Genomic DNA, 16824 nt, shown 5'->3' with positions numbered 1-16824 from the left:
AATATTTAATACTGATAATATTAACAATAATAATTATTATTATTGTTATTACTTATATTTATATTATTATAATGTAATTTATTTAATACTACTATTAACAATTACTACTTATTTAGTATTATTATTTATAGTTTTTTATATTATTATAATACATATAATTTATTTAATACTACAAATATTAACAATATTAATCATCATATTTATATGATAAAATTACAATATTATAATTTGTAATTTTATTATTAATTATTAAACTATTATTAAATATAGTTTATTTAATACTGATAATAATATTAATATGATAATAATTATTATAATTGTTATGACTTATATTTATATTATTGAATCAATACAATTTAATACTAGGCCTACTAATGATGGTAATATATTAATAATTATTATTTTTTATAATTATTTATTTATAATATTTTGTATAATAATTTAATTATCCTTTTTTATTATATTTACAATAATAATAATGAATATAATTTATCTATAGTATGCACCTTTTTTACTGAAATATACTAAAAACTATAATACATTGTTGAAAGAGTCTTTTATCGAACTCTTTTGCCGTGCGCGCGCGCGTTTGAGTATACATGGGTTTCAAAGACGTCACTTCCGCTATGCCCGCCGCCATATTTGGGACCGGTCACAGCTGCGCGCCCTGTTTAAGTCTATGGTGACAGCAGCTACAACTACCAGAGGAAGGCCAACAAAACGCTCTCAGAAGGTTCACAACAAGTTTATAATATATCTTGGATATGTGGTGCTGTTAGCCGTTTCAACAGTCGTCAGAACTTCAAATGTATTTGATTTATTTGAAAATATTATGAATTCTAGTTGCTGTGTTTCGGCGTGTTACAGGATGAACAAATTCACGACACCAGCTGACTACATTACTTAGTTCAAGTACATGCGTGCATGATTTTGTGCAAATATAAGTTGTAATTTTATGTATAGCTTGTATAAATATATATGAATTACCATAGGATGGTCCTAGACAGCAAAGCAGTTTACGGGTGTTCATTCAGCAGTAAATAATACTGTTCAAAATGAATCTGTGTTTAATACACGTGTGTTTATATTTTTATTTTAGAATATAAGAGCATATTAAAAATAATGCATTCATTTTCTAAAAGTTTAAAGTTAATAAACTGTGTAGTAACGTTAAACATTTTAATGCTTAGCGATCCGTGAGTGATGGGGCAGGAGGATCTGATAACCTCATTGAGCGCGGCGGATTATAATATCATGTATAGACGTCCCAATCATATTAATGGCGGATCAGGTGCGTCAATCAATCATCATCATCATCATCTTTTATATTATTAGTGTGTGTGCATGACATTTATGTTCTTATGCATGCGAAGTGTGTTAGTTAAAGCTGTCGGGGGGTGTTTCTGTGCTGTAATAAGACTTTGGTTTTGTTTCTCTATCAGGATTTTATTAGGAATTTCATTATTGGCGTTTGAAATAAAATGCATGGAGTAAAGAGGCAGATCTCGGTTGCTAAATGATTTTAGAACATGCAAAACAAAATACACATTTAATGCAAGCTCGTTTAAGTCGAGCAGTCACAGCTGTTGAACTTTACTGTACTTTTACCTCATTGATTTCTGCACTGAAGCAGCTCGAGGAGTGATTGCTCAAGCTCACAGGGTTAGATAACCTCCTCAAAGCTCATGCTTTCTTCTGAAATCATCAAACATGACGCATATCAAGTGCTGCCTGTCAGGCATCCTCTGTAGTGCACTTGCTTTTGCTTCACAGTGTGCTTTTGATGGTTTGTTTCGGGATGAAACTTAAATCTGGAGTCGAAAAGTGGAGTGAATCGCAGGAGTTTCGGGTTACTGTGAGCGCTGGCTTGAGCAAAGTGCTGTAATGCAACAAAACCTTAAAGGAGTCCTTGAATATGATTACACTTTTTAACTTGAGTTAGTGTGTAATGTTGCTGTTTGAGCATAAACAACATCTGTGAAGTTACGACACTCAAAGTTCAATGCAAAGGAGATATTTTCTTTTACAGAAACAGCTGGTAGGGACTACAACGAGCTTCTTCCCGGGTTGTGACATCACAAACCCTAAAATTTACATAAACCCCGCCCCTGAGAACACACAACAAAGGGGGCGGGGCCATGTTGGGCTGCTTTAGAGAAGAGGAAGAGTTGTTGTAGTCGAGTGTTGTTGACATGCCGTCATTTTACGCCGGACTGCTTCACAAACGAGGGTCAATTCAACACAAAAGATGAACATGACGACACATGCTAGTGGATGAGTTGAATCAACTCCACAGCAACTACATCAATTTATCCACTAACCATTCAGAAACGTCTAAAAGTTGTAACTTCTTCCTGAGTCTCTCCATCAGTGTCGACTCCGGTTTGAACAATGTAAGGCTGAACACTTTCGTCATTTTGGCTGCGTGAGATTCTCCAGCTTTGTTGTTGTTGAGCTGTTAAAGCTCCGCCCTCTTCTGAAGCAGCAGCTCATTTGCATTTAAAGGGACACACACAAAAACGGCGTGTTTTTGCTCTCACCCAAATAGGGGCAAATTTGACAAGCTATAATAAATGATCTGTGGGGGATTGAGTATAAAAAACACCAGAGACTTATATTACATCTCGTGAAAAGGGGCGTTATAGGTCCACTTTAAACATAAATTATTTGTTACTATACGTTTGAGCATTGGCTGCATCTGAAATCGCACACTTCCCTACTATATAGTAGGTGAAAAACAGTGTGAGATGTCCAAATTCACAAAAGTCCTACTACTTCTGGAGAGATTCGGAAATGGAATGCCGGGTGCATTGCATCATGGGATTCAGTAAGTATGCAGTGTGCTTTGGTACTGCAGTAATAGTATGGTTTTGAGCTGTTCTGAACATAAGTGATGGAATGGGATGAATGTAACCATAACAAGTTAAATGAAGTGAATCCAGTTATAAATGAAAGACGTGACCATTGCTTTAATTTTGAAAATATAAATGAACAGACGGTGTATACGAAATGTCTTAGCCATGTAAATATATTGTTACTCCCTGAAAAAGTAACTAAATATGTTACTTTTATGGAAAGTAATGCATTACAGTTGTGTTACTTTTTCCTCACCTGGCTTTGCTTGTTTGTTTATTCATTGAGGAATACTGAATCTGTTTTTGGAAAATATATTCTGTAGTTTTGTTTTGCCGTTTACTGAGTTCATGGGGTCATGAGCTCTGATTGGCTGTCAGGTTAGTTAGTTTTCTATGTGTGGTCAGTGATTGGCTGCCAGCAAGTGTTGTTGTGTTCTGTTTATATCTGCTGTTATTTTAGCCGCACTAAATCAACGAGTCGCTCTCGTATTTCACAACATGACTCGGTTCTTCCGGTGTGTTCAAATGAGTTTGTTCATATATCATTCGCCTGAATGCTTCTTTTTTTTTTCTGTCTGTTGAATCTGTAAAAACCTTTAACTCTAATATGTCGTCAAAATGAACAAGTAAGAATTTTGAACCTGTCTTTATCCAATATTCAGATTTCTGTTCTGGAAATGTATGCAAATGAGTGCATTCATAATTAGACAATGCCTCATTTGCATATTCAAACATAAGATTTCAGAAAAACTTGTAACACAAAACGATTATGCTGTGATAATGCTCAGTATGTAGGTTTTTTAATGAAAAGTCCCTCAGGAATCTTATCGGTCTCTTGAGTGTCAGGTGTGTGTGACTGTGAGATTTTCTCTCTCTTTGCTGTTGCAGTTCCTGCGGGTCACGAAGCAGTATCTGCCTCACGTCGCTCGCCTGTGTCTCATCAGCACGTTCCTGGAGGACGGCATTCCGCATGTGGTTCCAGTGGAACGAGCAGAGGGACTACATCGAGGGAACCTGGAGCTGCGGATACTTCCTCGCCACATGCTTCGTGCTGCTCAACCTCTTAGGACAGATCGGTGAGACACACACACACACACACACACACACACACACACACACACACACACACACACACACACACTTACACTTACACTTTCACACACTTACACTTACACACACTCGCACACAGACGCACTCTCACACACACACACTCACACTTACTCACACTTTCACACACTCTCACACTTGCACACTCTCACACACACTCACACTTACACACACTCTCACACATGCACTCTCACACTCGCACACACATGCACTCTCACACTCACACACACATGCACTCTCACACACTCTAACACATGCACTCACATGCACTCTCATACTCGCACACACATGCACTCTCACACACACTCACACTTACACACACTCTCACACATGCACTCACATGCACTCTCACACTCGCACACACATGCACTCACACACACTCACACTTGCACACTCTTACACACACTCTCACACTCTCACATGCACTCTCACACACTCGCACGCTCTCACACATGCATTCACATGGACTCTCACACTCACACACACTCTCACATGCACTCTCACATGCACTCTCACATGCACTCTCACATGCACTCTCACATGCACTCTCACATGCACTCTCACATGCACTCTCACACACACACACACACTCGCACGCTCTCACACACACTCACACACACACACTCTCACATGCACTCTCACACACACACTCGCACGCTCTCACACACACTCACACTTACACACACTCTCACACATGCACTCACATGCACTCTCACACTCGCACACACATGCACTCTCACACACACTCACACTTGCACACTCTTACACACACTCTCACACTCACATGCACTCTCACACACTCGCACGCTCTCACACTCGCACACACATGCACTCTCACACACTCTCACACATGCACTCACATGCACTCTCACACTCGCACACACTCGCACGCTCTCACACATGCACTCACATGCACTTTCACACTCACACACACACTCTCACATGCACTCACATGCACTCTCACACACACTCGCACGCTCTCACACACACTCACACTTACACACACTCTCACACATGCACTCACATGCACTCTCACACTCGCACACACATGCACTCTCACACACACTCACACTTGCACACTCTTACACACACTCTCACACTCTCACATGCACTCTCACACACTCGCACGCTCTCACACATGCACTCACATGCACTCTCACACTCGCACACACATGCACTCTCACACACACTCACACTTGCACACTCTTACACACACTCTCACATGCACTCTCACACACTCGCACGCTCTCACACATGCACTCACATGCACTCTCACACTTACTCACACTTGCACTCTCACACACTCTCACACTCTCACACACACACTCGCACGCTCTCACACACACTCACACACACACTCTCACATGCACTCTCACACACACACTCGCACGCTCTCACACACACTCACACTTACACACACTCTCACACATGCACTCACATGCACTCTCACACTCGCACACACATGCACTCTCACACACACTCACACTTGCACACTCTTACACACACTCTCACACTCTCACATGCACTCTCACACACTCGCATGCTCTCACACATGCACTCACATGGACTCTCACACTCACACACACACTCTCACACATGCACTCACATGGACTCTCACACTCACACACACACTCTCACACATGCACTCACACTTACTCACACTTGCACTCTCACACACTCTCACACACACACTCGCACGCTCACACACACTCACACACACACTCTCACATGCACTCTCACACACACACACTCGCACGCTCTCACACATGCACTCACACTTACTCACACTTGCACTCTCACACACTCTCACGCTCACACACACTCACACACACACTCTCACATGCACTCTCACACACACACTTGCACACTCTTACACACACTCTCACACTCTCACATGCACTCACACACTCGCACGCTCTCACACATGCACTCACATGGACTCTCACACTCACACACACACTCTCACACATGCACTCACACTTACTCACACTTGCACTCTCACACACTCTCACACTCTCACACACACACTCGCACGCTCTCACACACACTCACACACACACTCTCACACACACACTCGCACGCTCTCACACACACTCACACTTACACACACTCTCACACATGCACTCACATGCACTCTCACACTCGCACACACATGCACTCTCACACACACTCACACTTGCACACTCTTACACACACTCTCACTCTCACATGCACTCTCACACACTCGCACGCTCTCACACTCGCACACACATGCACTCTCACACACTCTCACACATGCACTCACATGCACTTTCACACTCACACACACACTCTCACATGCACTCTCACATGCACTCTCACACACACACTCGCACGCTCTCACACACACTCACACTTACACACACTCTCACACACTCTCACACATGCACTCACATGCACTCTCACACTCGCACACACATGCACTCTCACACACACTCACACTTGCACACTCTTACACACACTCTCACATGCACTCTCACACACTCGCACGCTCTCACACATGCACTCACATGGACTCTCACACTCACACACACACACTCTCACATGCACTCTCACACACTCGCACGCTCTCACACATGCACTCACATGGACTCTCACACTCACACACACACTCTCACATGCACTCTCACACTTACTCACACTTGCACTCTCACACACTCTCACACTCTCACACACACACTCGCACACTCACTCACACTCACACATGCACTCACATGGACTCTCACACTCACACACACACACACACTCTCACACTCTCACATGCACTCTCACACACACTTGCTCACACACACGCACACTCTTACACACTCACACTCTCACATGCATTCTGACTCTCACACACACACTCGCACGCTCACACACTCACACTTACACACTCTCACACTCACACTTACACACTCTCACACTTGCACACACATGCACTCTCACACACACACACGCACACTTGCACACTCTTACACACACACTCTCACACTCACATGCACTCTCACACACACTCGCACACTCTCACACTTACTCACACTTGCACACTCTCACACACACACACTCTCACACTTGCACACACATGCACTCTCACACACACGCACACTTGCACACTCTTACACACACACACACTCACACTCTCACACACACTCTCACACGCTCTCACACACTCTCACACTCTCACACTTACTCACACTTGCACACTCTCACACACACACTCTCACACTTGCACACACATGCACTCTCACACACACACGCACACTTGCACACTCTTACACACACTCTCACACTCACATGCACTCTCACACACACTCGCACGCTCTCACACACTCTCACACTTACTCACACACACACACTCTCACACTTGCATGCGCTCACACACACACACTCACATTTACACACACTCTCATACATGCACTCACATACACTCTCACACACACTCTCACACTTGCGCACACACATGCACTCTCTCTCACACACACACACACACGTTGGTTTTCTATGTTTTATGGGGACTTTCCACAGACATAATGATTTTTATACTGTACCCCTAACCCTACCCATCACAGAAAACTTTCTGCATTTTTACATTTTATAAAAATATAATTTTGTATGATTTATAAGCTGTTTTCCTCATGGGGATGAAAAAGATGCCCAAACAAGGTCTAAAATTACTGTTATTACCATCCTTGTTGGGACATTTGGTTCACAACACTGTTTACCAGGACCACACACACACGCACTCTCTCACTCTCACACACACACACACACACACACACACACTCACTGGCCTCATTTTTAACCTTGTTCTGGATTGGTGTGACAGTGAATTAATCAGAAACTGCAGTAATGTGACACAGTTTTCTCTGTCGCTCTGAAGGAATGTTGATTATAAATATGTTTAATATATTTTCTCCATTTGAGAATTCAGTGTTAATTCAGTGTTTGACACTCATTTTTCTGTTCATCCCAACAAAAGCACATTTATAAAGTTTAGCGTTTTTATACAAAAATATCTGACCACAGAATGTCACTACTGTCCAATCTCAGAAAAAATATAATCGCACATAATTTTCTGGAAAAAAAAACCCCTGTTGCATTGTTGAAAGAAAAAAAAAGCGTAATGCATTTTAATTGCTACATTCAGGAAAAAAATGTAAAATAGTGGTAAATGAAAAAGAATGGTAACACTTGTAAAGTGTTAAATAAGGTCCCATTAGTTAACATTAGTAACACATTAACACTGAGCAGTGCATTTGTTTCAGTATTTATTCATCTTTGTTAATGTTAGTTAAAAAAAATACAATTGTTCATTGTTGGTTCATGTTCGCACAGGTCCATTAAAATAATAATATTAACGGTTACAACTTTTGATTTTAATAATGTTTTAGTAAATATAAAATTATAGTGGAAATCATTATAAACACATTAATTATAAGCACAAGCCTGACCAAAACAGAACATTTCTGTATGAATCCACAGATCAGTCATTTCAGCAAATGACTTCATGCATGAACCGATATTTACTGTCATTTACAAACTCTGCACGTTTTTGAATTTAAAAAAAAAAAAAGTTTAATATGATTTTTAAGCCATTTGGTTTACAAGGACACTATAAACGTGTATTTTAGTTCTGCTTACTTTTTTAAAAAACCCTTCAATTTTAACAGCATATGGAACAAGAATGAAAAATAGAAGTATAAAATTATAGTGGAAATCATTTTCAAATTTAATAAATCAAATTTAAACACATGATATTAAACATTTCTGTGCAAATCCACAGTCTAATTCTCCAGCAACTGAACCGAAATTTACTGACATTTACCTGCAGAAAGACACGAGAGAGGAATCAGGAAGAGAAACAAGACATTGCATGTGTAGTCCAGCTGGTTGCTAAACTATGCAATAATGGCTTTTTACTTCTCTCCTGTCGCAATATCAACGTAAAACAGCAACCTTCACTTTTGCAAAAATGTGTGTTGTGCTGTACAACCATTTAAAATGATTATGTTTGGATGATGAATAATCTGCATTGTGTGTGCTTTCTTTGCATTAAATGAGTCGCAGCACATTTCAGATGTTAAAAACATGCCTTTGATTCAGTGTTTCACTGATGCGAGTCTCGCCCGCAGGTGGATGTGTGCTGATCCTCAGCAGAAACTTCGTTCAGTATGCTTGCTTTGGGTTATTCGGTGTTATCGCACTACAGGTGAGTGAAGAGCGAGCGTCAGCGCTGGAGTTAGTCTTTACCTTCATATTTGATCATTGATCAGCGCTCTCTGTGTTTCAGACGGTTGCTTACAGTATTCTGTGGGATCTCAAATTCCTCATGAGGTGAGCTCAAATCCAGTAAACATCTCATTATAAAACCAAATACAGCAAGACACCAGCAGATATCACCATATTTCCCTAGTTTATTAATCACAGAACATTAAAATGGACCCTTTTACAAAGTCTTGATGTTGTTTTTGAGCTCTACTAGAGCAGGTTTTCATGCTTGAATGTTCCTCATTTAAATAATTCATGAGCATAATAAGGGGGCGGGGCCTGGGTGAGTTAGCAGTGTGTAGGCATGTGACGGTATCAAATTTTCATGTTGCGATTAATTGCTGAAGCTTTTATCACGGTATACGGTATTATCACGATATTGAAATAAGTTGCAAAAAAAAGTGTTGTCAGTATAACAGGTTTAAGAACTCTGAATGTTTAAATACAATAATACAATATGCCAAAAATATATAAAGTAAAATTTTCAGACAGATTAAAGAGCAAAAGAATATAAAGAACAACAGGAAACACTTTACAATAAGGTCTCTTTATTTAATGCATTAACTAAGATTGAGCAACAGCTACATTTGTTACAGAAAGTATTATTATTTTATTAATGTTAGTTAAGAAATACAACTGATCATTTCAGGTCCATTAAATAAGTTCTTTTGATTTTAGTAATGTTATTAAACAGTAACTAAGAATAATTAATGCTTTACAAGTATTTTTCATTGTCAGTTTGGTAATAATGAATTAACATGTTAACTAATGAAGCCGTATGTCTCAAAGTTTTGCTGAACAATAACAAATAATCAAAACATTTCTAATCATTACGGCATGTTGTAGTCCAGATTAAAATATAAAAATGATTACGTTTGAAAATAAATAGTCTATTAAGTCTTTAAGTATTTGGTGCTGAGATGAACAACATGAATGTCTGTTTGGAGCATTTTAAAAACTTCACTAGCGCAGTTGCTTTGTTTGCGGGGTTTCCGGGGTAACCGCTGCATTTCTGCTGTTCCATCAGCGCCCTCTGCTGTCAGAGAGTGAACGTGCACTTTCATTCAGCGCGTCTCCTTCACTCGTTCAGTCATGTGCTTCTCATGCACATCTGAGCGCGTGTTCCTTTGACGCAGAATACAGTGGTGTTGTGCATTTTATACGGTTGATGGGGAAAGTATTCTTAAAAATTAATAATTGGTAATAAATTATTATTTACGGTATTTTTAAGTGCCCACGATAACAATATCCTGCATATTCATTATCGCAATATATCGCATTACCGAATATCAGCACGTCTAGTTGTGTGTTGAAACTGGCGGTTATGGTAAGGGGCGGGGCATTTCCCGAACACCAATCACAACACACTGCTCCAGCCGACCAATCAGAGCACATTGTGCTTTGCAGAAGGAGGGGCTTCATAGAGACAGGAACTAAACACAGCGTTACTGACAGACTGGGAAGAGAGGAGCTGCAACAATGTCAAAAATAACATTCAAGCATGAAAACCTGTTCTAGTCGAGCACAAAAACAACATCAGTGCAGAATATGGGCTCTTTGAAGGATATGAATGACCCTTTTCTGTGTTCCTGCTAGAAATCTGGCTCTTGGTGGAGGTTTGTTGCTGCTGCTGGCCGAGTCTCGCTCTGAAGGGAAGAGCATGTTTGCCGGCGTGCCGTCGATGGGCGAAAGCTCTCCCAAACAGTACATGCAGCTGGGCGGACGCGTTCTGCTGGTGCTGATGTTCATGACGCTGCTGCACTTCGACGCCAACTTCTTCTCTGTAAGTGTTTTAAAGTCTGCATGAAGCAGAAGTTGAGCTAGTCTTTTCTTCTCTATTGAAATGCTTTGCAAACAAGAACAAATGTAGGGCGGGGCTTGATTTTCTTCATAGGGAATTGATTGGATGGTTGTGGTTTGCTATTGGTGGATCTCATGTGAGTGACAGGTTGCTCCGCCCTCATCACAGAAAAGAAGACATTCTGATTCAATATTATGAGAAGCATGAATTCAAACCAAAATACTGATGTGCACCAATTAGTTATTATAAACACTGGAATAATGCATAAAAAAAAAGTTCATTTTGATTTCATAATATTTCTTGATATTCATTATAATGATCTGCATAATCTGCATAAACTTTTGAACATTTGTTTAGACAATTAATAAAGTTGTTTCAAAGCAGCTTCACAGTGATAAACTGGAAAGTAACTTTGAAGCTTTGAGATTTAACTTGAATGAAATTCGACACAGAAGCTTGAAATGACTGTGTGAAGACCGACGACACGTTTGAGCTGCTTTCTGACATGCGCTCTGAGATCGTGAACCCAGGAATCAAATGTCATGCAGATATAGTAGAGCATGAAACACTCATTCATACTCGTGCAGCTCTCAATAAATACAAATATATCTGTAGTTCACCTGAATATCACTGAAATTTCCCAGTTTTAGTATCAAAGCAGCAGTGTGTTTGATCCCTGCTGCTGTTGGTGCGTTCGGTTCAGAGTCGAGTGTATTTGTGCTCGAGTGTAGAGTTTGTGTTGTTATATATGAGATATCATTTGCATGTTCCCAGTCACACATATTAAAGCACAATATAGTTCATATATTGTTTATTTCTTGTTGCAAAATCTAACTGTATCATCACACAGCTCCATACATACAGTCCACTCACATAAAGCGATATATACTTGTATTTTTCAAATCTCAACTGCCTGATTATTGCAAAATGTAACTATATTATGGCTATGTAAGTTTATACAACAGTTTGTTCTGGTTTTCGAATCTGATTGGCTGAGAGGTCTTTCCAGCCATGCGATATTCTACCAGTATCGCCACGGGAAGCGTTTCACCGTGTCAACAGAATGTTGTTTTAAGAGTATATAGTTGTTTAGACCTCAGATATGCGATTTATATGTAAACATACAGCGCCTATATGAAAATTTGTTTAGATGCTTTCAGAGACGTGAGCTCCTGGCCGTCAGCGGTCGTTCAGAGCTCGTGTACCCGCTGAGAACAGCTTCATCTCGGCCAGTCCTTCAGGAATTTGCCGCTGGCTCTTATGTAGATAGTGTTTAAACATGAGGTATAATTAGTTTTGGGTATATCAAACAGGCAATCTTTGGTCTTATTAATCTATATTTACATTGTAAATTTATATTACAATTAATTCCTGTACTAACTAGAGCGTTGCTTTTGTACGTTTGACTGACCTGTTTGCTTGTGTTTATTTCCTATTTTACTTCTTATACTGTTATAATGGCTATTGTTGTTAATTGAAATATTATTGTTCAATAAATAATATTTTATATAAATAACATGCCATATTTTTTGGTATTGAGAAAGAGTCCATTAGTGATTTTGACTTCAGTGAAAGTTACATTAATATGCCATTAGATGGCGACAAAGACTGTCTTTATGAGTGAGTCCAGTCAGTCAGTCGCAAAGACTTTTATATTGAAATGGACAAACAAGTTTTACTTTAAACAACATCTTACGAGATGTAAAGACAAATGCATTGACTAGCACTGTCATGGGAAATCCTCTTAAATGTTAAAAGGACAAAGATAAAGATATCGCTTTCCTCAGCGGACATTCAAACTGATTTTGTGATTATGAATATAAGATTGACCTGAAGAATATCAGCTAGATGCAGGTAATACACTCGTTCAGGCGATCTCTCTCTCTCATAATACTCTACATATTACAATGAGTTTCAATGAAGCGACTTAATGTTTGTTCGTTCATTACTAGTTGTAAAGGCTCAACTGTTAAACTTGAGATTTGAATCCGTGGCGAAAGGAAGTAGTTCCTCACAAAAGAGGGTTTTTAAAGACAATCCATTGTTGTTTCTTATTTATTTACACACTTGTGCCGTTGAACTGTTGTATAAACGCAATATCACACTCGTAGCCGTGCAATATGGTTCCATATCAGCACGGCTGTGATTACCTACAATTACCATATCGCACAGCTACTCATGTGATATTGCTCATATACTCACATAAAAATAAATGTTTTTTTTTGCAACAGCAGATGCCTTAGAGAAGTGGTCGGCAATAAGTGGCCCACGGGCCAAAACTGGCCCGCCAGCAATAATATCTGGCCTGCAACCACAGCCATATTATTTTGATAGCGGCTGGTTCTGAAATAGATCATCTTCTCGTGGTGCCGTTGAATATTATCACCGTGTCTACACCAGATGTCACTTTTTTCTGTCGCGTTGTCACTACTCCACTTTATTAATTTATCCAGTGTAAAACCCAGACACTGCCTTACAAATGTGGCTTTTTGTTAATGACTGTCCTACTACAGGATTTAACACAGAGTAACAGCTCACTATCAGTTACAGCCAGGGATGCGCTTGACCTGGAAATATCTGACTGTAAAATACCACCTTCTGATTTTAAACCAGTAATTAATTTATATATAACTAACAAGTGGCAGAAAGAATGGGATGAACATAAAAATAATAAGCTATATGAAATAAACCCTAGTATAAAAAGAAGTACCTTCCATAATTTCAAATCAAGACATGATCAAGTCGTCTTCACTAGGTGTAGACTGGGGCACTCAAGACTTACCCAATACCCATGGGTTTTTATTAATAGGCGAAGTTCCTCCTTTATGTCTCTCATGTAAAGTTCCTTTGACTATTAAGCATATTCTAATGCTTTTATTCAGAAACATGCTTGCATGGAATATTTCAAAATGTATCACCTGAATGTATTTTAGATTTTCTATCTTATGTTAAGTTGAAATGTTTTATATAATAATGTAAATTTTATGGATGATGCTGACCTTTTTGTTTGCCATGTAAATAGCCATGATGCTAACATGGCATTAAAATTTAATAAACAAACAAACAAACACTACCAGTTACAAAAGACACTGGAACAGTCTGTCACAGGCAATTCTAGTTGCATTTTTCATCAATTAATTGAAATTATCTTTTGACTATGTTCTGGCCCGCCATCTAGTGGGGAATTTTTTTTTTTTTTGGCCTGATGCCAAACTTAATTGCCGACCCCTGCCTTAGAGGAACCATTTTGTGTTCCCCAAAGAACCTTTCAATGATCAGTTCTTAAAAGAACCATTTTTTCTTAGTGTGAAGAACATTTTAATAATCTAAAGAACCTTTTTCCACTTTTATTGAATGGAAAGTTTCCATGGATGCTAAAAGTTCTTCTTGGAATCATCAGTGCCAATAAAGAGCCTTTGTTTTTAAGAGTGTGGAATCTTTCCGTTGCACAAAAGGTTCTTTATGGTGTAAAAATGTTCTTTTAAGATTCTTTGGGGAACCAAGAATGGTTCTTGAATAGAATTGCCTCTTTTGAAACCTTTATTTTTAAAAGTGTAGAAAAAATATTTTTGTTTCCCCATTTTTTTCATGCAATGGATGTTAAAGGAACCATCAATGCCAATGAAAAACCTAAAAGTGTATATATCAGATTTCAACTGCTTGATTGTTTATATCATCTCAAAATGTATCTACATCATCATCCAGCTCTAATCTGCTAAATGCAGGGATGAAGATATTACGATTTTCTGTGAAGCTGTAATTCAATCCTGTTTTTGTCTCCCAGATTCTTCAGAACATGGTGGGAACGGCTCTCATCATCCTGGTGGCCGTCGGATTCAAAACCAAACTGGCGGCGCTCACGCTGGTGGTGTGGCTTCTGGCCATCAACGTCTACTTCAACGCTTTCTGGACAGTGCCTGCCTACAAACCCATGCACGACTTCCTGAAATACGACTTCTTCCAGACCACGTCGGTCATCGGAGGCCTGCTGCTGGTGGTCGCTCTCGGCCCGGGCGGCGTGTCTATGGATGAGAAGAAGAAGGAGTGGTAAGAAGACGAGTGTCTTTCAGTTCACCTCCCGGGACGCAAGAACTCACACTTGTAACACACCGTTACCCTGTTCGTCCTCTTCATTACGCCATTGTTTTCTCCACTTCCTCTTTATTTTAAGTGCATTGTTAAATACTGGAGTTTTATTTGCCACACGCCACTGATTGCAACAAGAACTCTGTTTATTTTTGTTCACTTTAATCACGTTTTCTTGCATTAGTGTTTCTAATTTGTTTTTGGTATTTAAAAGCGCTGTTGAGAGATATAAGTATGTGAAATGGACTGAACAGGTTGTGAATGTGACTGACTGGAGCAGCTCATCAAATCCTCATCATCTTCATCTTTCTGGAGTCTTTATAATGTTTGTGGTTGAATTTCATCGGAAACTGCCATTGGATAAGGTTGATCGGTGATGTTCTTAAGGGCCGAATGCATAAGACGTTTGTGTCGTGCATCAGATGTGAACTCCGTGCTGTACGCGTCTCAGTCGAGTTAGTCGTTCGTCTCGAGTCGCAGCAGCGACGGGGACTTTAATTCTATTATTTTACGATCTACACAGCCGAGTAGGACGAGAGCTCCTATTCTTCAACTTGATTTATTGTCTTGCCCAAGTGTTTTCTGTTGATTATATATGTATATTAAAAAAAGTAAGTCATTATATTGATTTTTCAGAAGTTTATATTGTATTTTTGATTTTTGGTTTTCAGATCATGGCGGAAAAATAAAGCAAAATCAACAAATAATGAAAATGTGTTTGTGTTCTGATGTGATTCATTGTCTCAGTTCTTAAACATGGTGGTTCTTCTCAACCAATGATATTAAAATGAGCCAAAAACAACTTATGTCTAGCATGTTAAATCATGTCAACAACATGATTCGGATCGCGGATCAAACTGCTGAAATCACGTGACTTTAGCGCTCCAAACCGCTGATTCGACACGCTAATTCATAACGCTCCGAAGCTTCCTGAAGCAGTGTTTTGAAATCGGTCATCAATATATGTCGTTATTTTGGTTTTTTTGGTGCACCAAAAATATTCTTGTCGCTTTATAATATTAATATTGAACCACTGTATAACTAATTGTTATATACTTGCATTAGCATATTGTATATGACAAATTAGTTCAAACTTTGACCTGTGGAGGGCAGTAATACACTTAGCAGTGTCTACACTGCTGGAATTCAAATAGAGAAGAAGAAGAGAGCTAGTTCAAGATGAGCATTTATGGTTAAAATGTATATATTTTTTATTTTTTTTATAAAATGAGTGATGGTTTCTCTAGATAAGACTAGTCTGGGATCGCTGTAAACTGTAATTTTGACCTTCAACCGTTTGGAGGCCATTTAAGTTCACTATAAGGAGAAAAATGTTTTCATCAAAAACCTTCATTTCTTTTCGACTGAAGAAAGAAAGACATGAACATCTTGGATGACATGGGGGTGAGTAAATTATCAGGAAATTATAATTTGAAAGTGAACTAATCCTTTAATTTCTTTGTTTTCTCAGAGAGTATAGCCCTCTCTTACACACTAAAATATATCATCGGGTAGAAACTGAGATTAGAAATATTTATAAAAACCCTTTCTGTAATTCATTTGGTGCATTTGAATATTATTGTGGAGTGAAAAAGGTTGAGAACCGCTGCTTTAACAAATTACAGGCTGTTCTGATGCTCACTGAGGTAAAAATATATTAAAACCAATGTGAAAATACACATTGCAGAAACTTTACATAATGTGGAG

At 39.1% G+C, this 16824-nt stretch overlaps 1 protein-coding gene across 1 annotated transcript; it reads left to right on the top strand.

The window, feature by feature from the left end:
• The first annotated feature begins 1286 nt into the window (after positions 1-1286).
• Positions 1287-15821, top strand: surf4 (surfeit 4). The gene is made up of 6 exons (XM_048186726.1): positions 1287-1291; positions 3744-3931; positions 9095-9171; positions 9253-9296; positions 10827-11013; positions 14816-15821. The coding sequence occupies exons 2-6, from the start codon at positions 3826-3828 to the stop codon at positions 15080-15082; spliced, it is 681 nt and encodes a 226-aa protein (XP_048042683.1). The 5' UTR covers positions 1287-1291; positions 3744-3825; the 3' UTR covers positions 15083-15821.
• The last annotated feature ends 1003 nt before the right edge of the window (positions 15822-16824 follow it).

This window comes from Megalobrama amblycephala, linkage group LG4 (genome assembly GCF_018812025.1).
Source record: "Megalobrama amblycephala isolate DHTTF-2021 linkage group LG4, ASM1881202v1, whole genome shotgun sequence".
NCBI lineage: Eukaryota > Metazoa > Chordata > Actinopteri > Cypriniformes > Xenocyprididae > Megalobrama > Megalobrama amblycephala.
The sequence above is the reverse complement of the archived record's forward strand: the minus strand, read 5'-3'. Positions and strand labels throughout refer to the sequence as shown.

Coding starts and splice junctions, on each gene's coding strand:
- surf4 (XM_048186726.1), top strand. CDS start 3,826: ATGTGGTTCCAGTGGAACGAGCAGAGGGACTACATCGAGGGAACCTGG. Junction 9,297..10,826: donor GATCTCAAATTCCTCATGAG/GTGAGCTCAAAT, acceptor TGTTCCTGCTAG/AAATCTGGCTCTTGGTGGAG. Junction 11,014..14,815: donor TCGACGCCAACTTCTTCTCT/GTAAGTGTTTTA, acceptor TTTGTCTCCCAG/ATTCTTCAGAACATGGTGGG.